This window comes from Megachile rotundata, chromosome 6, assembly GCF_050947335.1.
Source record: "Megachile rotundata isolate GNS110a chromosome 6, iyMegRotu1, whole genome shotgun sequence".
Taxonomy (NCBI): Eukaryota; Metazoa; Arthropoda; class Insecta; order Hymenoptera; family Megachilidae; genus Megachile; species Megachile rotundata.
Window position 1 is genome coordinate 4,901,038 of NC_134988.1, and position 24,093 is coordinate 4,925,130.

The following is a 24,093-nucleotide window of genomic DNA, read 5'->3' on the forward strand; positions in this document are numbered from 1 at the left end:
AAACTTTCAAATTTTTGAATGTAAAAACTAAGAGTTTTGAAATCTTCACATTTTCAGCTTTTCGAAATGTATAAATTCTAAAATGTTTTAGTTTAGAAACTTTCAAATCTACATAAGTATTTTAATAAGTTACTGTATAAATAAACTATGTTTTTAGCAATTGTTTAATTTATACAAAAATGCAGCATATCTCGTTTATATTATTTACACAATGTTTATTAGTAAAGAGTGCTTAAATGAAATAGGATGGTTGAAGTTTAACATGGGCTGGTACAATTGGAAAATATCAATATATTTCTTTACAATGTTTACATAATGTATATTAATGTTTGAGTATCGCGAATGACACACCAGGTGTGTTCAACACATCTTTCAGTGTCTGTTCAACACATCTTTCAGTGTCTGTTCAACACGGACATATACTACTTGCGATTTCGAAGTCTGTACAGTATAAATTACTCCGTTCCATATAAGATCATACATACTACTTGAATGATGAGTTTTCGCTCATCTGCGCATGTTGATCCTGATTGGTTATAACAAACTGAATAACTAAGAGCAACGCGCATGCACATTATAAGCATAGTCGTATATACTTGGTGGACACTCTCATCAATTCTAATTTCTGTTAAACACAATATTTTTTTATTATATCTAAAATTCCTCCAACAAGTTATGATGTGAAATTATTCTAAAAATTGAGTTTAATATCTCTTTCATTTTATATTCTTCCTACATTGTCGCCACTCGTATGCTAATTATATATTTTTGTTGACCGTGTACGTGGTCGAATGAATGAAAAACAAGTGGCAGAAGGGTAGCCAAGATGGCGCGAAACGTTCTAAACTTAGTGGAGCTGCGCAAATTAAGTATGATCTTTCGTAGAACGAAGTATAGTTATTATTCGTCGATATCACAGAACTTCACAATCGAAAACTTTTGTACACCCGGGTGCAATGTAGGCTTCTCCTGATTTTTGGGTAATTCCGTTTTGAATCCCTGAATTTCCAATTATACTAATATGACAATTTTTAAATTATGAAATTTCCAAATTCTTAAATTTCTAAATAGCTAAATTTATGAATTCTTAAATCTATAATTTCACAAATTACTAAACGTTCAAATTTATAAAACTCTAGATCTATAAACTTAACACTTGATAACTGTTTACGATCTTTCATCTGCAGCAAATTTTTTTCAATTTTCTCCAGAAGAAGCCAGACTTGCTCGCTAGTGTACATCTATGTATATACATGGATTTAAAATGTCCTTTGTAAAATTGACGCTTATCACAATTACGTAACATTTAAAATATTATTATTTACATCATTTTAAGTAGAAATCTCTTATGATCAAATAATTAACACGTAAACTAGAAAGAAGATAAATACATTCCTGCGACTGTTTCAAAACATTCAAAATCACTTGATAAAATTAAATACAAACGAATGAAAAACATGTATAATATAAAGACAGTATATGTTCATTAAACTGACAAGGTACCAAATTCTTAATAATAACTGATTACATATTTGAACAGTGAAAATAAATACAACTGCAACATTTAAATTTCTGTGAAAACAACTTGTTTATCAAAATATATGATAACTAAACTTGTAAAAACTGGTCATTTAAAAATTGTGAATTATTGCAATATTACTTCAGTTCATATTTACTGCTATTGTCCTCGATATCATTGTCCTAAGTACACCTCAGTGACGTACTTAGAGAGGGTGCCAAGGAGCCCCAAAGAAACAAATGAAATTAGAATATTTTTCAAAAATCTTTTTCTAATTAAAATTAATTTATTTACCTATTTTGTGTATCTGTTATTTCTACATGGAATTCCACATACATATATGAAGTAATTTAAGGTTTGTAAAAAGTATACCATGTATAGTTTACTCTTTACATAAAGTTTGACAATCTAATGATAAACCTTCCAGGTTTAAATTTTGCACCACTGCGTACCATTTTTGTAAAAAGAATTTTTGAAAAATGGTACTTATAGCCTATTTTATTTCCACCGTTCTACTTGTACATTGTCAGTTCCATAATTAGCGAGAATTGTAATAGAATCTGAAAGAAAGTTTGTCGAGAATAAATAATTTCTAACACGTGGGCTCCATGGGTGGTGCCATGGCATTCATTTTTGGCGGTCGGCCAAACCCACGCGTGCCATCTGGGCCAGATGGCATTCTCGTCACGTTCTCAGGCAAATGCGTTAACGCAATACCGCTGTTACTTCTGGGTCGACAATATCCAGCCTGTTCGGAACCGGAGGAACACAAGGACAGCCTTCTCACACCGATGTCGTAGCCAGAATCTCGACTGCAAGCGGATAACCTCCTTATGAATCCGTAATCGGCGGATCCGCGACGACTAGAATGGTAACAGGCACCGTTGCACTCGGAACCGGAACTCGAACAACACGAGTAACGTCGATTTTCCGGATAATAGTAATTCGCCGGGAAAACTGGGTGGTAGTAACCGGTCTCCGAACCGGAGGAACAGGCTGAGTATCGTCTACCGAAGCTTCCGGTTTCCGAACCGGAACCTGAGCCGGAACAGGATGACAAACGACGGAGGATGAAACCATTTTCTGAACCTGACACCGAACAGGAGGATAATCGGCGAGATAACCATGCATCTGGTGATGGGGGTCCTGTAATAATATTTTGTGATAAGTTAAGAGTCGAGTAGAGATTTTCAAATGGGATAACTTGAGCATTCGTTTGGACTTCATGTTTAATTCTTTAGGGTCAAGTGCGTTTAAAGCTAATTCGTCTTCTGTTTCACTTTTGTGTGGTGGAACATATTTCACACCCCTTAAAAAGTTGACGTTGTTTTTATGTCAAATAATTGATGTGAACATTTTTTCCATTTGTTTATATTTAAAAAACTCTGTGCAGTCTTAGTTTTTATTTTATTTAAAATCGTATGCCTCAAAGAGTTAAAGGAGTCCTATCTAGTGGTCTCTTTAGTGGGCTCCCTGTTTAGTGCGTCCTTGAAAGGACCCTTGAATATTATTCAGTGACCGCCATATTGCTTACATGTGAATGACACTTAAATTTTTGTAAGAATACATTGGTTATATTATACAGGATGTTTCATTTTTATGCCACAAAATGGTGTCAGCATATTTTATTTTAGATTTTAGATTTCTTATTTTAAATTAACAAAATTAATAAGCTGCTTTTGTTGAAATAACGTTTTGTTGAGATGAAAAATAATTGTATAAATTAATTTATGTTTCGTCGCTTATTTATTTACTGTTATGTTTTATTTTTAATTTAGAAGTCTCATTACAAAGTCATATTTCTTAAAATTTCTGTTTAAATTGTCATTATCTTTGTAAATTTAAAATTCATGCCGCTGATAAACTGAATCTATGATCATATGAATTTCATCTTGGTTTTTTTTTACTAAACAAAATATCAAATGAGAAAGCAGTCACTTATAATTTTAATATTTTTGTTATAACTTTCTAATAAAGCATTTCCGATTTCGTGTTTATATAACACTCTCTATTGTTTTAATCGTAGAAAATGCTGAATAAAAATGAAACATCCTGTATATTAAGAATTTTACTTATTTAATCAGAAATTTTCATATATTCATCTTATTTTTTGGAACTTGTCAATGTATCTTTAAGGTTTATAAGGAAAAAATAATTATAATGCGTGGTCCATAGTGACCTTGAAAGAAATGAAAATAGAGCTAAACGGACCGGAAAAGGTTTCATAACATGCATTCACTATGAAGTGTTCAGAAAAGGTTTCGTTAAATCGATGAAGGCGTAATATAGTTTCGAATTGTTCTCTAAATTTAAAAATTAGTAAAGTTAAAGATATGCAAATTTACAATTTTCAAATTTTTAGTGTTTGAAAACTTTTAAAATCCTAAATTTGATAATTTGAACATTCAAAAACATCTAAGTTTATAAATTTGTAAATTCAAAAATTTTTAAACTGTATATCTTAAAACTTGACAATTTTTCAATTTTTCAATTTGTGAAGATAAACATTTCTGAATTTTAAAGTTTGCAAATGTTATACTTTCAAAATTCGAGATCTAAATTTTTCAATTTCTAAGTTCCATAGTTTGACGATTTCAACATGTATTAATTTAAAAATTTCTGAATTTCCACATTCAAAACTCAGCAAATTGTTAAATTTGAGAATTTTTTAATTTATAAGCTAATAAATTTGAGAAATTTTCACATTTAAAAATTTCCATCCGATCAAAAATTTAAGAACGCCCTCATCAATCAGAAACAAAATATCAACCCTCAAAAAAGCAGTCACCTGCGATTTCTATTCGTAACAATGAGATAGCGTCTCTAGCATGATGCCTCTCACTATAGTGACTTAGATTTATATATCCCATTAGATATATGGCTTACATTTATACATCCCATTTAGAGAGTTCCACTTCACGTAGAGTCTAAAGTATAAACTTCTTCAAAAGGCCATATAACAAGATTGCGCTACATAAAAGGATTTATATCTGAATCACATTGATTTTTGCTCCCATCCTCATAAACTCTATCGGCATTTCTGGCAAAATCCACAACTAAAACTGTTAATGTTATATAAAATTGTACCTTGATAATGGTTGCCCGGATAAGGATGATACGCTGGGTACGTATGAATGGGTTTCTTATGTCTGGCTCGTCCATCCTCGTTTTCAGATCCACTGGGTCCACTCGATGAGTTGTAAGTTTCCTCTTTGGCCAATCTCGTCAGGGCACTTTTCTTCGCAGGTTGCTGTTTCTTCTTCTTGTCTCCAGATTGCTGCAGCTCGAACACCTTGGCATCGCCCAAGGACATTTGTAAAGCGGCACGAGCGGCCGCTGAATCCGTGAACTCGACCATGGCGCACTCGTCGCTGGCTGCCAACTCTGGCCTCTTAGCGATCGCCTGTCGCACCTGCTAAGCCAAAAACCATTAATGGATCATGATTCCAAAAATTGTACAAATTGACAACATTACCTCGGCTGGCGCGGGATGTCCAGGTCGAAGGACTCTGATGAGAGCGATTTCCCCACATGGCCTGAAAATCTCAGCGACGGTCTCCACCGATAACTTCTCCACCGGAAGTCTCGCAGCCAGAATCGTCCTCGAGGGGGTGGTCTGATCGAAAGGCGGCAGAGGATCGATTCTCCTCAACTTCGTACCCTGAGGATTCACTTGAAGCTTCTTGGATTTTGCCAAAGCGGCACCGACCACTCTCCAGTCCTTGCTAAGGTGTTTCACTCGCTTGAAACTCGAGATGAGCTTCAGAGACACGTAGCCCTCCTTGTTCCTCTTCACGTGTTTTAACAAGAAAGCGTCCTTAACGATATTCTCGTCGGAGAAGTAAAACTCCACTTGGGCACAAATTTTCTCGGTCAACTCGTCGTTCGGCGGGACAAAATCGTCGGCCTGTGTCGCGGTGCTTGCTGCAACCGTCTCCTGCTTTTGGTCGCTGGTTTCCTCCCGGCAGTCCACTCCTGAGTCGGGATCAGAACTCGGTCGCTGTTCCGTTGCATCGTTCAACTTTCGTTCGCTACCGGTGCTTCCACAGTCTGACAGATCAGCTTCCTCTCCTTTGGATCCTCTTCGGTCGAACGACAGGCTCACGTCGCTGTCCACGGAGGAAATGCTATCCCTCGTGTCGGACTTCTTCATCGGCGGAGGAGAGAAAATCAAACTGCCAACTTGGTCCCTTGATTCCTGCTGAACGTCCGCTTCCTCCATGTTCCTGACGAAAGGTAGAGATCGTGGGCCAAATTAATCCATCAGGGAATTACCACATCGTCTTCGAATTGTCACTGACGTGTGCCGATACCAAATCAAATCTGCGGAGGCAAGCGGGTCTATTAAACCGACGTCGCGCCGAGGATCCCTGGAGAGGGAACACGCGGAGGACGAGCGGTCCTAAAGGAGGGGACCAGTAGGGTTAAATGAGCGATGGAGGGAAAAAACGATCAACAGAGACGATCTTCCCGTTCTCGGTGGGAACGCATGCTCGTTCGTCTCGGAAGGGGAGGACGGTGGGGGAATTGCGCGATGCGTGACAGTTCAGGGAAGAGTGGCCTTCCCGAAGGCGCGTCCACTTCTTTAAATACTTTCGCCCGCGGGTCGCGCATGCGCGATTATCTCATTCGCGGTAAACCTACCCTGAGGTCATGACCTTCCTAAATACCGGTCAAGAATGAAACATCGGGAAGGTAAGAATCGAATCGAAGGGCACTTGGCCAAAACCTTGGATTACCGAAAAGATCGAATTTGAATTAGATTCGAATGGTTCGGAGAATTGGGCCGGAAAATGGTTGGGCGGATTTGAGAGACAACTTTCAAGGTTGTGCAACTTTAACCATCATTTTTCTAAACTTATCTAATGATTTTTAGATTTGTATATATGTACATTGCATTACATATTTGTACATTATATTAATTTCAGTATTTATCACAGTGTTTATCACAAATGAATTTTATTGTCATAGTTTTTGAGGTATTTGTAAGAAATTTGTCGCTGAAGACTAGTGGTAGAGGAAATTTAAACTATATGAAAGAAATGTGAAATTTCTAACAAGAATCTATGAAGTACTATGAGATTGCTTGTTGTTTAATGACAGTATAATTATTTTTTAATAAACTTAGAAGAGCCGTAATCAAGTTTTTTACCGTAAGTGTTTGTTTGCACGGTTTGGTCACGTACAAGAAATGCACGGGTACAGATAAAGTTATCTCTGACAGAAAGGCCGAATTTTGTTAAGTAACAGATATGCAATTTTATCGTTAAATATTAGGGATGTAATTACACCTCATACATTATAAGTAAAAAATGTGAAGAGGAAGCTTTGGTTGTAGATAGATATACAAAATTCAATTCTATAATTTAAAATAATAGTATTACATTTTGAATTTTTCTGCGACAACTCCCATTTTTTCAATTTCTTCATGTTTCTGAATTTTCTTTAATATTCATCGTTCAAATTTACTGAAATATGTAAAAAATGCTGGGAAATATGTTAAAAAGCTTTCAAAGGTTATTTGTGTTTCTTTTTGAAGTTAAAATAATTAGTTGCTACTTTGTATGAAACATTCTTAATTGTTAAGATCTTAAACGTCTCGAAGTGCCAGTTATGTTATTCTGATGAAGTGTGGCCGTTAGGGATTAATAATACTTAATAATACTTGAAAATTTGGATAAAATTATAATTCATATAAAACTTATATAATTCATAATAAATATAAAACTTGTTTTGTTATTATAATGTTATCTAAAAGATACTTGATACTATTATTAAAATTCTTTTTAAGTATATTAAATTCCTTTTATTTCAATTAATGTGAATTAATGAGAATGTTACGAATGTATGTGTTTAGAGAAGATAAATATTGCATTCACGATTTTTATGTTATTTGTCAGAATGACACATATGTTGTGAAATAACAATAACAAATCTTTTATGTAAGAATAACATATAAACTGTATACTTAAGCATAAGAATTCATGAAAAAGATTTTTATTTATTATCAACGTTTTTTTTTGTAAATGTATTAAATTCTATTTATTTTAATTATCAGATTAGTCTATTAACACATATTTGGGAAAATAAGTATTGCATTTATGACTTGTTGCGTTATTTTTCAGAAATAAGTTTGTTACGTTATTTGTCAAGCTTCAAAATCACATATATCGTAGAGACAAGATTAATAATAATAACTTATGTATTACTAAGCAAATAGTAATAATTAATGAATTAAATAGTATAAATAGAAATAAATAATAATAATATTATTATCATGTTACATACATAAAGTAAATAATAATAACACAAAATTATTATTAATAGTATTACCGTTAAAATTTAAGCAAGTTTCATTCTCGTAAATATTTGGTTATAGTAAATTCATATTAAATGTCAACTTCGTGTTAAAGAAGCTTGTTTGTTTAGTTCCCTTACATAATACTACTATAGAAAAAGTAGAGCATGGTTTTTTATTCATGTTCGTAATGATTCACATAAGAGAATAACATCGAACGCATAATAAAAAGTGACTGATCTCTCATTCAAGGGTAATAGTGCTTTGCTCGTGACCTGAAATATAATTACATTTACCTTTTGAAATTGAAATATTGTTTATATCGTGGCTATAACTTGCGAACACTAAACTTGTATTATTAATTACATCTATTAACCCTCGTGATTATACCATTTTGATAACATTTTAAATATAATTAATTAATATTATTAATTGTGGTTAATAATTTAAATAATATTAGTGAATTAAACATTATTTTATTTTAATATTTACATGTTTTTAGATTGTATCTTTCAATATTACAATATCTTAAAAATTACAATATTTTTATTAAAAAATTTGTACAGTTAACTTTAATACATTTAACTGACTAATTAATACAATTAACTGACCATTTAATAATTTCATAGGTTTGTTATTTCAATGTTAGTTATTTAAACGTTATTTCAACGTTAGTTATTTGAGTATTATTTTATTTACTATTTACATAAAAATACTATTTGTACATAAACAATGGTATTTGTGTATTATTTTGTCTACTAAAATCTGCTAAATTAAAACGAGTAAATTAGAACGAGTCTATTACACAAGTTCAGATTATACAGAGTATACCAGTTTTTTAGCGCTAAACATTATCAAAATATTCCATACGCAAAAATAATAAAAATATATTATATTAACGTAAGGTTTTAAACACTTTATTAAAAAGTTATAACAAAAGTACAAAATGACTGCCTTCTTTTACGATGCCACATACAGTATGTCCCAGTTTCGTAAAATTTGACCAAAATATTCCATAAATAAAGATGATACAAAAATGGTATATAAACATAAGATCTTAAATGTTTTATCGAAAAATTACGAATGTACGAAATAACAATGAACGGTTTTTTCCTTCGATATACAGTCTCTGGCCATCGAATTAGGAGCACGTACGAAAATTTCACTTTTATGGCTGTAACATTATGTCATACATGAAAAATTGTCTTAGGCCATGCAAAATTATTACTAAATACGTTGCTAACGATATATACATAGCAACTTGTTACTATCGTGATAGTAAATTGTGCGGGTGATGAGCGATTAAGGGCGGTGCGAGCGTTTACGTTAGGCTCGAGTATCGATAGCGCATCAGGTGAAATATGAATGCCATAGAAAATGTCTGCTTACTCATAAGACTAGTTTACAACTCTCCAACCACATTATCTGAGTTGAAAAGAATTACAGATATTTGGGAAAATAATGAAGATATAAAGCATATGATCAATGCATACGGAGCATGTCCGATACAAGGTGTGACCAAAGCAAAGGGTGGAACTACAAGACATTAACATGTGTTAATAATGCTATGTACAGTAATAGTGTAGCATGTTAGTAGCTAATAAATTATATAATTACAATTTGAAGAGGTCTTTTAATTTTACGGAAAACGTAAGAAATGCTGAAAATTTGTAGTAGTTCTAATTCGATGCCCAGGGACTGTGTACAAGAATAATTGTCGACTTTCTTCTTTTTTTATAACTTCTAACAATGCATTGAAAAGCCTATATTCATATAAACATATTTCCTTTTTATTTGTAGGGTATGCTAGTAAAGTTATATGGACAAAATTGAAACACCCGAATAACATAGCAATTCACTGTCATTTCGTATTTGAGTTATAATTTTTTAACGAAATATTTGAAACCCTACATTGATATAACATTTTTTTCATTCGCGAAGAAAATATATTAGTAAAATTTGACGGTAAAATGTTGGGACACCCTGTATAATATACATATTGACTTATGTAATATAAACTTGCTTCTTATTTTAGAAAATTCATACATTCAAATTATTCTGATCTTGCTTAGTTGGAATTTAACCTACGATACACTATGTACTTCAAGCTTAACAGTAAAACGTTTTACGTTACTTCTATACGAATTTAACATTTTTCTACCGGAAGTTTATTAAACCTGCGGTTTTCTGCGGATCTGTACAACCCGTAATGAAGATTACGAAGATAAAAATACTCGTATGATAAATTTTCGATATTATTGAACTCTGTATTATGTTAACTAAATTCTTTTAAATTTTAACCCAATTCTAATTTACAAATTATTTAGATATAATCGAAACTTGACTAATATAAGCTACTGCCATGAATTTCACTCGTACAATGTCTAACTAAGATACATATGTATACATATGAGATGCACATATGTGTAGATGTGTGTAAGTATTCTACATTATAACTAGAACTTTTTTCTAGAATTTGGTGTGAATTAAATTTCTTACTTTTATAAATAGTATTAATATCAAGTATAATCTGCTGAATGCAGGGAACTTTCAGTTTTTTGAATTTGGCAATTTAGTAATTGAAGAGTGGTAAATTTTTGAAGTTGAACGTTTCGAATTTGACAGTTTGAAATTTGGCAATTTGCAAATTCTAAAATTTAGGAATTTAAAACTTTGGCCATTAACGATATGGAAGTTTTGAAATTTGAGAATTTGAAAATTTAGAATTTAGTAATTAAAAAATTCAAAAGTGAATTTGAGAATTTGGAGTTTGAAAATTGTGGAATGTGGGAATTTAGAACTTTTCAAATTTGCTAATATAAGAATTTGAAATTCAAACATTTCTTAAACTTCGGGAATATAGGAATTTACGATTTTAGAATTTAGAAATCTCGGTACTCGAAATTTAGGAATTGGGAATGGAGGTTGTGAAAAATTTGGGAACTGCCGATTTAGGAAACTAGAAAATTAGAAATTCCAGAATTTGGAAATTGGAAATTTGGGAATTGAGAATTTTGAAATTTTGGCTGTTTAGGAATTTGAACACCTGGGAATACAGAATTTGGAAATCTGGTAATTTCGAAATTTAGAATTTTGCGAATTTCAGAATTTTAAAATTTGCATACTGGAAATTTCATAATTTGGAAGTAGAAAATTAGAAGTAATTACCAACTACATAATTTATAAAATTGGAGATTTGGGGATTTGAGAATTTGATAATTTGGAATTATAGGGAATTAAGGAATTTGGATATTTGGGATTAAGAATTTTGTAATTTTTCAAATTTTTATAATCAGAAACAGGAATTTGATAATTTTTTAATTGGGGGATTTGTAAGTTTCGGAATTTATAAATTTGTAAACTGATAATATAAAGCTAAACAAATTTATAATTTGATAATTTGTAATGAAAATTTGTAAATTTCTTGAATGTAGTATTCAAAATATTGTACGTTCTACGTTCATCACGCCATGTGAAAGTTCACTCATAAATTACACTTATACACATTATTTTTATAAATTGATTATTTAAAATAAAAATTGATTATTTAATTATTTTTATAATTAATTTATTTAAATTTCATAACTTGTTTGCAATGTAAAAAATCTCCAAGAAATTATTATATTTTACAAAATTTCAATAGTTTTACAACTTTAAGTATCACTTATGTATTTTTGATTTCATAGTGTTGTATTTAATATCAAGGTGACTTCAGTAACTATTTTCCATATTTTGTGAGAGCACACTTTATAAAACGACAAAAATTACATATTTCATTAGAGAAAATTGAAAGTAAATACATTTAATTCTAAAATAACACTGATCACCCATACATTACCAAAAAATACTTATTAACTCACAAAATAATACTGTTCATCCATTTTTCTCTAATTTAACACTAAAACTACTAAAGCGGTCAAAGGACCGACTCACAAGTAACATGTAATAAAAGTTACACAGTTAACTTTCGAGATAACTTTCTGCATTGATTAATTTACATGTTGTCGTTCGTTTAATTTCAAATTAAGCGTATACACTTGTAGTTTTAGTGTTAGATTATTTACTTACAAAATAATTTCGTATATCCATTTCAGACTATAATTAATACGTTTATATTTACCATGAAAAGTCTCCACCGACTTCACAAGAAGTTTTCACAAGATGTTTTCAAATTTCAACAATTTTCACCACTATACACTTCTTATTACGAGTCACGATCGTAATGCACAGCACAGTTCAAATATAACAAAAAAAAATCATATTTGCCCCAAATTAAGTGCAAGACCAGCTACAGTTTGTAAATTAAAGATCGCTAAATTCAAAATATATTTAATATCGTAAGTTTTAATTTTTTAACATTGCGACAGTGATTAGTCAGCTGTGACTAAGGCAACCGTGAAAAAATGATAGGCTAAGGGGTTAAAAAAGAAAAGAAAAATGGAAGTAGATGAGCGAACGCGTATTCTTCAGACACTTGGATGTTGTCTGCGTCTCTCACGGAAGCCGAGATGTCGAGACGACTGCTACAGGAAGGAAGGATTTTTTTTATGGCGGTGGTGAACCTCGGTAACCTCGAAGAGGTCCGACAGGCTTATTCACAAACGCTTCGCATTGCATCCGCACGCTGTCAGAATAATAAGATATAGGTCAAGTGCGGCTGGTACCATGTATGGCCATACCTCTAGTGGGGAAGGTTGAAGATACACACGCAGGTTATCGCTGTCGAATTGAAAGGGTTCGCAAAAAAGTATTCATAATCCACATTAATATTACTGTACGACACGTATTACGTCTTGCAACTGAGCCTTGGGGAATTTTGTGTTCAGATTCGGAAATTTACGGATTTATGTAGTTATAAATTATTTAATTTACAAACTTGTAAATTTATAAATTTACAAATTTACAAACTTGGAAACTTACAAACTTACAAACTTATAAATTTATAAATTTGTAAATTTACAAACTTACAAACTTGGAAACTTACAAATTTATGAATTCACAAATCTACAGTTTCATTTTGTACATTCATATTTTTACAGGTCTATAAATCTACGAGTCTACAAAATCTACAAATCTAGAAATTTTTAAATCTACAAATTTACAAGTTTGCAGATTTTTAAATCTATAAATCCAAAAATTTACAGATCTACAGATCTACAGATCTACAGATCTACAGATCTATAGATCTACAAATCTACAAATCTACAAATCCACAAATCTATAAATCTACAAATCCACAAATTTACAAATCTATAAATCCACAAAATTCCACATTTCCAAACTTATAAAACTGCAAAGTTGTAAGTTTAAAAATTCAAAAATCTCAGAAGCTTAAAGTCCATAAATCCTAACATTTAACACTATTCCTACCGCGACCGGTCAAATGACCGTTTTCAAAATTTCGATTAGAATTTCCTGTATAAAGCGTAATTGAAACGCCTTTAAACTTCATGAAACATGCATATAATACTTTTTTCAATATTAATTTCGTTTTTTATTGTTTATTTTTTGAGAAAAATTAGTAGTCTGTCTTACCTACCACGACCGGTCATTTGACCGGTAGAACGATTTATACCTTTTTGTAATAGTATTCTCTCAGAGGCCCAATTCCGAACTTATAAATACGTTACAAACGAAAGGTAATGCAGTTTTAGCATGATATTATCCAAAAAGTGCCTTCCAGGTACTGCTTTACGGCCCTTCGAAGCGTATACATATAGTTTTCGCTCGCCTATCGGTCTCGCGGTATTTATTTGCTTGATTGGTATTCGACGCAGTCAAGAACTTAGGATTTTCTAACACTGTCTCATTTACTATGATTATAAAATAAATAAAATTTTAGCCGAAGGGGACGCCCAAACGTTTTTTGATGAATTGAAATCAATAAACTCTTGCGACGCGAACATAGAACATCAGTACGTCAAAGTCACAAGAAGTATATTCAGCAGTTTTTTATTATTTTGTATTTCTATTCTATTATTATTCTACTTGTATTTTATGTTGTTATAAGTGTTGTTTTATGTGTTATAAGTGTCATTTCCAAAAAACTAGACAAAATCATCAGTACTTCGCCGTAAGTTTCACATTTTATCTTTTATTCATTTCTTTATGTATTTGGATTTACATATATACATTTTAGTTTTTATTTTGAATAAAATTTATTTTCAGTTGAATATTCATGTCCCAAATGTCAAGTTTGAAGAGTGTAAATTCATTATTAGAAAAAATAAATGATATTGATGAAGAATGTACCGAAAATGATCAGGAAATTTTTTATATTGAAAATGACAGTGCAGAAAAACGTAAAACATGTCAAATTAGATATTGCAAAGATAATAAAACCAATAAAATTGGTCTGCAATGTAAAAAGTATGTATATGGAAAATGTACAATCGAGAGGCCTATTTGCAAAAAATGTGGTGAAAACGAATAAAGTACATAGTATATACTTCTAAATAAAAGAAACTATATTTTTATATTATTAAATTGCCTATTATTTTCATCCTATACTAAAAAATATAAGTTGTGCTAAAGACCGGTCATTTGACCGGTCGCGGTAGGAATAGGTATACGTGAAGTGTCGGTAGGAATAGTGTTAAAAAATTCCTAAGTCTTATATTCCCACATTTCTAAAATAATAAATTATCAGCATTCTAAATGATTAAAGTTTAAAAATTACAAAATCAAAAAGTTCAAAATAATCCTATAAAGATAACTATGTAGAATTGCCCTAGCAGGTCTGGTACTAACCTTTTCAATTACGGCGTCCTCATACATATAAGGACATGCTGAATAAATACTCGATGTATCTAAATTCAGTCAATTTTATTGTTTATAAAAATTGTCCTTATATCATCACAACCATAAATTCTATTTCTATTTAATATTCCAAAGATATATTTTATACAACAGAAAAATCGTGATTTAATCCAAAGAAGTGCTTCACGAAGCTATGATCTTCTTCTAGACATAAATAACTCCTAACCGAAAAGGTTAAAATGGCCTCTCTTGAAATATATGTATAATGGCAGCTAGTTTTATGTAAGAATAAAAAGAAAAGCAATTAAGAATAAAAAATAGCTAACAAAATCGATAGTGTTGTGAATAGAATTGGATTAACATTTACGTAAAAGTATTTAAAGCTTTGGTGGATAATTCTTCCAATATGGCTTCTTACATATACATATTGCGCAACTTATCGTTTCAAACCTTCAAAATGTTTTGTCCAAGCAAAATATTTTGTCTAATCTTTGTTAGCCAACTCCTGTATAGTAATATTTTTATAGTAAATGTTTTGTCCAAGCAAAGTATTTTGTTTAATCATTGTTAGCCAACCTCTGTACAGTAATAATTATTATCATTTATGAATCGATTAATAATGATAATTAACAGTTGAATTAACATTTGAATGAATTTGTTATACTCTATATTTCTTTTAAATTTTATTCTAATTATTAGATCCATGTTTGTATAGTTTTTCTTCAAATTTGTTTATCTTTAACCAATGAACATTTTTAAGATAAGTACTATTTTTTCCTGAAAATTTTCCAGTAAATATTTTTCAAATTTTATTTAAATTATTAAATTAATTTTCATATTTTTCTCTTTTTACAAATTTGTTTATTAAAATTTATTCAGTGAGAATTTGTAACACTCATATTTTTAATACTAATACTATATTTTGTGGTTTCTGAAAATTTTCTAGGGAATAATTATTTAATGTTGATAAAATATTTAATTTAGGATTTTAATTGCAATATCAACGTTGAAGGATATTACTTGTATGTTACTTGTTAAACAGATAAATATATAATTATATAAAATATCTGAATCAATAATCTAACTATTATACTTATCATAATTTTTAGATATTTTCATGATAAACTTTGAGCAATTTTGAAACAAAAAAAAAAAACCAGGAAAGCTAGTGAATTTAGTTGCTATCCTTATAGTTTATTAAGTCTCAAAATATTATTAATAATATTTATCAACGATAATTGTAGTATACATATATAATGGAAAAATAAAAATTTTGTAATTATGTACACCAATACTATTTGCTAAGACTATGCAATCTTCTAAAAATCATTATTAATAATTACTATTAACAATGTTTCTAGTATACGTACATATAATATCCAAAAAAAAATAAAGTTTGCGTAAATTGTATTCTCATTAGAACAATAATTATGTACAACAAAACTAGTTTGTAAGTTCATTGAGGTGTTTAATAGCTAATAAAGCAAGTAGAGTGTAAAACTATAAACACAATGAGTACTATTACCACATATTATTATTATTATCAATGGCTGCTCGTACGTAAAATGGGTGGAGATGCTGCTTTAGAAAATTGTTGGCTTTCTTTTTAAAATTGTGTAAAAGGGAACAAACATGTATAAGAAGAAAATTCGTTCAGAAACTTGAAATTCTAATGAAATTCTAAACGAATAATATAAAACATTGTTTACTTGCTTGCTATGTTATCTATAATATCAAGTAGAAATAGGGAGTGCTGCAATTCTGGACAATCTATACGCGAACCACTACTAATTATTATTGTCATTATTATTATTATTATCATTGTTGTTGTTGTTGTTGTTATTATTATCATTTTCATTATTATTATTATTATTACTACTATTGCTATCGTTGTTATTATTATTATTATTATACACTTGGCACACAATGTTATTATCATTATCATACAAATATGCATGGCGGGAGATTTAAACGGGAACCCAATAATTAATCATTGTCTAAAAAAGATGCTGAAAGCAAAGTTATATCATTATAAGTGATACATTCGTGATCATTTGTCATTCTTTTATAAGATTTCTAGGTCATTGTCATTTTTTTTTAAATAGTGCTATATATTTTTTACATAAAGTAATTCTTCTAGGAGAAAATACGAAGGGTTATTTTTTATCTTAAGACAAGTTATTAAATTTGTTTTAAAATTCAATTAAAAAACTTTTACTTTTTTACTTGAGCACAATAATTGTTTTTAATCTGAAACATCGAGGAATCTTTTTTGCTATCAAAATATAGTTAAGCAAAAATGTAAAATAATAGTTTATCAAAATTCTGCTATTACAATATTGTGAAACAAAAATGTAGAATAATATTTTTTTAAATATGAGATTGCAAATTTTTTAATTTTACGTTGGATACATGTTTTGCTGTAGTAACTAAGTCTTGTAAACTTTTATGTACCGATTTTAAAATTGCAAAATTCATAAATTTACGAAATTCCAATCAGAACTTATATAACTGTACTCTTAAATTAAACAAATCCAGAACCTCAAAGTCCTAATTCCAAAAATTTCAAAGTCTTAATTCTCACATATCTAAGATTTCAAACTAGCAAAATTCGAAAACTCCAAAGTCCTACTTCTCAAATTTTAAAAACAACAAATTATCTATGTTAAGTAAATTCTCTATGTCTCAAAATGAAAGAAATTGCGAGGTCTCAAATTCCCAAATTCTCAAAATCCCAAAATTTCCAATTCTTAAATTTCCAATTGTACAAATTCTCCAATTCCCAAATTCTCAAATTCTCAAATTCTCAAATACTCAAATTCCTAAATTCTCCAATTCCCAAATTCCCAAAATCCCAAATTCTCAAATTCTTAAATTTTCAATTGTACAAATTCTCAAAATCCCATACTTTCAAATTCTCAAATTCTCAATTGTACAAATTCTCAAATTTCTAAATTCTCCAATTCCCAAATTCTCAAATTCTCAAATTCTTAAATTTTCAATTGTACAAATTCTCAAAATCCCAAAGTTTCAAATTCTCAAATTCTCAAATTCTCAAATTCTCAAATTCTCAAATTCTCAAATTCTCAAATTCTCAAATTCCTAAATTCTCAAATTCTCAAATTCTCAAATTCTCAAATTTCTAAATTCTCAAATTCCTAAATTCTCAAATTCCTAAATTCTCAAATTCCTAAATTTTCAAATTCCTAAATTCTCAAATTCTAAAATTCTCAAATTCCTAAATTCTCAAATTCCTAAATTCTCAAATTCCTAAATTCTCAAATTCCTAAATTCTCAAATTCCTAAATTCTCAAATTCCTAAATTCTCAAATTCCTAAATTCTCAAATTCCTAAATTCTCCAATTCCCAAATTCCTAAATTCTCCAATTCCCAAATTCTCTAATTTTTAAATTCTCAAATCCTCAAATTCTCAAAATTTCAAGTTCTTAATCTTGTAAATCTACAAAGTCCCAAATTTAACAAATTCAAAAAACTCAAAGTCCGAAATCTCTTAAGTTCTAAAACTTAGAAATTCTAAAATCTTCAAATAGTAAATACCCTAAGTTCCAAATGTCACAAATTTCAAAATTAATAAATTGTACACTCTATTACACCATTTTTTCATTCATTTGCATTTTATGAATTATCTATGTATGAATTTCTAATTCAAGAATTTCATAGAAATGAAAAGAGAACTGAACTTTATTAAATTGTTATAACAAATGTTTTTACTTATTCAACCTAATTTCAGCCAAGAATAAATCCTAAAAACACCACTGTATACATACACAAACAATGATTTCCCAGGAAAATAATGTCATTGACCAAACAACAATACTATTTACCAAAATAAACATAGAATTATTTAGTTCGTTAAAAGAGAAACCAGGACACGAACGCTTATAATCACGGATCTACCGAGGTCTCTAGGAAGGATCTTAGACTTGAAAGGTCTTTTCATTGATGAGTGTGTCCTTGTTGATCTCAATGTTCTTAAACAATTCAACAAGGCCCGATCTTCCTAATAAATTCTGTGTCTAATTTTCTTCACGTTTTGTCGAAGTTCTCGAGACAATAGTACGTTCCTTATCAGAATATCAAAACTTTTAATCAATTCATTAAGAATTAAACGATTAAATTATGAACGACAATTATATTAATTTTAATAGAGAATACAAATTGTAATTGTTAATTTAATAATTTTTTAAATAAATTTTAATTCTTAAAATTGAAATTAAAATTAAAATTAAAATTGATAACGATATTGATACTGATATTGATATTGGTTATTGATATTGGTTGTTGATATTGGTTATTGATATGGGTTATTGATATTGGTTATTGACATTGGTTATTGATGTTGTTTATTGATATTGGTTGTTGATATTGGTTATTGATATTGGTTATTGATATTGGTTGTTGATATTGGTTATTGATATTGGTTGTTGATGTTGGTTATTGATATTGGTTGTTGATGTTGGTTATTAATGTTGGTTATTGATATTCGTTATTGATATTGGTTATTGATATTGGTTATTGATATTGGTTATTGATATTGGTTATTGATATTGGTTATTGATATTGGTTATTGATATTGGTTATTGATATTGGTTATTGATGTTGGTTATTAATGTTGGTTATTGATATTGGTTATTGATATTGATATTAAAATTAGAATTAAAATTAAAATTAAAACTAAAATTATTCACTGTTTTTCAATTGAAGTTCAAATTATAATATGTACTACGATTTATCAAAATGTTAGATATTATTAATACAATCTTCAATTTGAAATTAAATTAAAATTTTAATATTAAGTTCTGTGAAATTGAAATAAGAAATAAATTCTAAACTTTGATTAAACGTAGTGAATTAAAAATTGAAGTCCTATTCACATTTACAGAAAAAGTTATGATTAACGATTGAAAATTATTCATTGATTGAAAATGTTCTCAAATTAACTTAAACTTTTACTTTCTAATTTGAAATAAATATTAAGTTCGAATTATAAATTAAACTACAATTTTTTATTGTGGAGTTATTTAACTAGAAATCAAATTTTAAATACTAAGTAGAAAATTCAGTTACCTGTTCCAATTTAATTGTTTAAACATTTAATTGTTTCGTTAAAAATTAAAGTCTGAAAAAGCATGGCTTTTGATATTATTAAAATTAACAAACTCAAAGGAACATTATTTTTCTCTACATTTGTTCTAATCACATATTGCCAAACATTTAAATTGGTAAATGTGATTTTTTCTTTAATTTCTTTTCATGTAAGTAAATTATAACTACATTTAATTATATGTATAAGTATATATAATCAAAAAGGGCACTTTTTGAGAAACATTCATATTCATAAGAGTTCGTTTCGTTTTGTAATGAAATTAACAGTGGGATGAAGAGTAACGTCAATAACTAGTCTTCGACATTGATTGATTGTTATACCACCATCATGCAAAGTGATGGATGAAAGTGAAATAGCGTGTGTTAGCTATTCCGATCAATCGTAACTGGAAATAAGTGCCCCGAGCTATTCGCCAAACATTCTATTCGCCTCAAGCGAACTTATGTTACCACATTTACTATACATACATTGTTATTCATCGTTTCATACGTAAAATCAACATAGTCAATTTGACACAAAATTAGTTGCTATTTTTTATTATTTTTTGGATTCTAACCTGAGTTTATTATAATCATAAGGTTTGGTCCTTCTTGCTGTGATTTTTGATGATCTGGAAATTTAGCATTTTGGATATTTCAAAATTTGGAAATATGAGAATTGATAAATTTGAAATTTAAAAATTTGAGGATTTGAGAATTTGAAAAATTATACATTTGGAAATTTGGAAATTTGAGAATTTGGGAATTTGGGAATTTGAGAATCTGAAAATTTGAAAATTTTAGAATTTGGAAATTTGGAAAATTATACATTTGGAAATTTGGGAATTTGAGAATTTGGAAATTTGGAAAATTATACATTTGGAAATTTGGGAATTTGAGAATTTGGAAATTTGAAATTTTAGATATTTGAAAATGTAAAGATTTGAGAATTGCTAAATTTGAAATTTGAAAATGTTGTAATCTGAAGAATTAGAATTTTGAGAATTTGAGCATTTGAAAACTTTATGATAAACGAATTAATAACTTAGTGGATTTGGTAATTTGAAAATTTGAGAATTTATAAAATTATAAATTTGAAAATTTGAAATCTAAGAATTTATAAATTTGAAATGCGAAAAGTTCGTCAATCTAAGAATTTGAAATTGTGCAAATTTGAGATCATACAAATTATGGAATTAATGAATTAGTGCATTTAGTCATTTGCAAATTTCATATCAGCCATATTATAGTCTCACTAACAAGGAAGGGCACGCAAGTGTCCCCCTCCGATTTTGATGAAACTTCGTAGGTTTGTTAAGCAGGCAAAAATAACGGACACGTATTTTTTTTTAACGGCTGAGACGCGGGTTTAAGGAGTGAAACGAGCCCTTAAAGTTTCGACCCCTTTTGGCTATCTCGAAAACCATACGAGATACATTAAAACTCCTAATAGAAAAGTTGTATGGTTTCTTACGTACAATAACAGGATGTTAACGAATTTTGCAAAATACAATTTGTTTATAACAAAAAAATTTTTCATAATCTTATTTTACAATTTATTCAAATTTGTATAATGACAAGAAGTGTAGAGAATTTTATTACAAATCCATTGGTATATATATATACGATATTGCCTCCTACAATTCCTCAGATTTTTATTATAAACATTACGCGTGCACGCTCGCGACGCGCCGTACGATACTAAATCGGATCATATCGGACGATATTACACTACCAGCCAACGTCATTTTTAAGCATAAATAAAAAACAATTATATTTGCGTTATACATAACTGTTAATTTTATTAAATTTGTATTACAAAACATTTATTGTTAAAGTAGATAGGTATTTTATGTATATGTCAGTTTTAAAGGTAACGAATAGTTTGATTCAAATTTTTATTAATAGTTTGATGAAAAATTTTTTTGTTATAAACAAATTGTATTTTGCAAAATCCGTTAACATCCTGTTATTATACGCAAGAAACTATACAACTTTCCTATTAGAAGTTTTAATGTATCTCGTATGGTTTTCGAGATAGCCAAAAGGGGTCGAAACTTTAAGGGCTCGTTTCACCCCTTAAACCCGCGTCTCAGCCGATAAAAAAAAATACGTGTCCGTTATTTTTGCCTGCTTAACAAACCTACGAAGTTTCATCAAAATCGGAGGGAGACACTTGCGTGCCTTTCCTTGTAAGTATAACCATAATCTTTTGCGTATAACATTTATTTTATATTATATATTCAAACATTATTTTATATTTATTTTACAATTTAATATTGATTACATTGTAATATACCTAAAAGTACATTATTAAAACGGAAGTGAATACATTTTATTTAAGAAATCATTCTACACTTTAATCATTAAATTTGCATAAAGACATATTTTTCTTTACTTCTTATTTAATAATTACATATAAACCGTGAGGATGTTTATTTAATTTTTAATTTTGTAATTAATAGATCTACCACCTGTAAAACGAATCATAAACGTAGATATACTAGAACCTTCTAGAGGTCACTCGAGAGGGTGACCTTGACACATACACAACGTCAAGGTTATTGCAGATCTCTTAAAGCAATGTTACCCTTTGCTCTAAAACATTTAAAAACTTGAGACAGTAAAAAATTACTTAAAGAATTACATAAATTTTCAATGAATTATATTAACGTATGAATACCTCCATTTTAATACCAAATATACATAAAATATAAGAAAAATGTTAAATCTCAGAAGACCACGAAAACCAGATTATTTTAATCTAGTTATTTACTTTGAAATTTCTTATACAATTATATAATACATTACGCATTTATAATACACATAATACCAGTATAAATATTGACCTAACCTAACCTGCAATAATCAGTTATTTCAAAGACTATTTTATTACAAATTAGAATAAAAATATTTAAATATATATTGAAACATACTTACAACAGACCTAATAATCCCAGATCCATGATACAATTAACAAATTTTAATGGTCGCTGAATTTCTAAAAGAGTAAAGATTACATTTTGTTCTTTTCGTTGCAATTTTACTCTTTCAAAATTGTAATGTGTCCCAGTTGCTTGGGACACCCTGTATAGTTTTCCAGGGCTCGCGACGATTTCCCGCCACTGAGGGCGGCAATTCCCTGAGGCGATTCTTGGTTGTTCGTCGTCTTATTCTACTCACTGGAGACGGGAGCAAAACGCGAACTGGGTCAGGGCAGCGCACCAAATGGTTGGATCAATTTTATTTTAAATTTATCAAGTCCGCTTCGGCTCCATGGACACGTGTGATCAGCTCAGATTTGCAGACGGTGCATACCGATTAAAATGGCACCTTGACTGTGTAAAATACTTCGTTTATTCTTATTTCTTACGTAAACAAACAATCCATCATTATTCGTAACATCTTTTGGTATTTTTGCATAATTCTGTATAAAACACGTGTATATAAAAAGTATTGAAAATGTTATATAGGTCAGAGATATCCAAAGTCTCGACACACTGGTGGAGCTAATTTTGTATGAACTGCATTAAACATTAAAATTTAATAGCGGTAATGGAAAACTTATCTTTACCGAGAAATCGGTAAAGAGAAATGTGTACATATAAAGTAACACTTGAGACTAAAATTCTGGGACTTTATTATTTCAGACTTTTAATTTTTGAAACTTTGGATTTTTCAAAAATAGAAACTTAAAAATTTTTGAATCACTGGACTTTGATAGAGTACTACAAAATGCATTATAAGAGACTATTAATGAAACATCACCCTTTTAGAAAGTGGATCTGAGCTCATAGGTTTGAGAAGCTTTGATAGTTTATAGAAATAAAGTGAATCTGAACATAAAGATCAATGTAACAATTATGTAACTGCAGCAATTGATTCTCCTTAATAAAGCTCAACTAAAAGTACTGTTTCACCGCTATATTAAACCGATTTGTAAAAGGAAATCGTGTAATTATATCACACTCAGGACAAGGCCTGATGTCCTTCTTTTTTTTATCTAAGAAACATTGTAGTTTTCAAACAAATTGTTGATATAACCTTTTTTTTCATTTTAAGTCATCCTTGCTAAACACATTCCTTATTTTGTAACAATAATAATAATTAATATTTGTAACAATTGTAACAATAAGTTTTGTAACAATTAATATAATGAAAAATGCTAGAAATAATTATATGAAGTTATTGCCTTTTTAATTGACTCAAATGTTACCATATTTCTATATAGATAAAATAATTATTTTCTTGCTTTTATTTCTTATTATGTAAAAGAAGGACATAAGTATAAATAAAACAAAATAACAGGTAGAGAACCACTGAAACCGTGTGAGTCAGACAGAGTAAGGTCCAGTATAAGGCCCTGGGGTGATTCGCCTAGACGGCCATGACCATATTACAGGCCAGAGGC

The 24,093-nt window shown here is 29.6% G+C and overlaps 1 protein-coding gene and 1 long non-coding RNA gene across 2 annotated transcripts; one reads left to right on the forward strand and one right to left on the reverse strand.

The window, feature by feature from the left end:
- Nucleotides 1-271: 271 nt before the first annotated feature.
- On the reverse strand, nucleotides 272-5,741 carry Achl (La ribonucleoprotein translational regulator Achilles). The gene is made up of 3 exons (XM_076532777.1): nucleotides 4,995-5,741; nucleotides 4,607-4,931; nucleotides 272-2,665 (listed from the first exon to the last, which is right to left on the reverse strand). The coding sequence occupies exons 1-3, from the start codon at nucleotides 5,739-5,741 to the stop codon at nucleotides 2,112-2,114; spliced, it is 1,626 nt and encodes a 541-aa protein (XP_076388892.1). The 3' UTR covers nucleotides 272-2,111.
- Nucleotides 5,742-8,338: 2,597 nt separating this feature from the next.
- On the forward strand, nucleotides 8,339-23,593 carry LOC143264573 (uncharacterized). Its single transcript, XR_013038329.1, has 2 exons — nucleotides 8,339-10,053; nucleotides 22,756-23,593. It is a non-coding gene; the product is annotated as an uncharacterized LOC143264573 (long non-coding RNA).
- The last annotated feature ends 500 nt before the right edge of the window (nucleotides 23,594-24,093 follow it).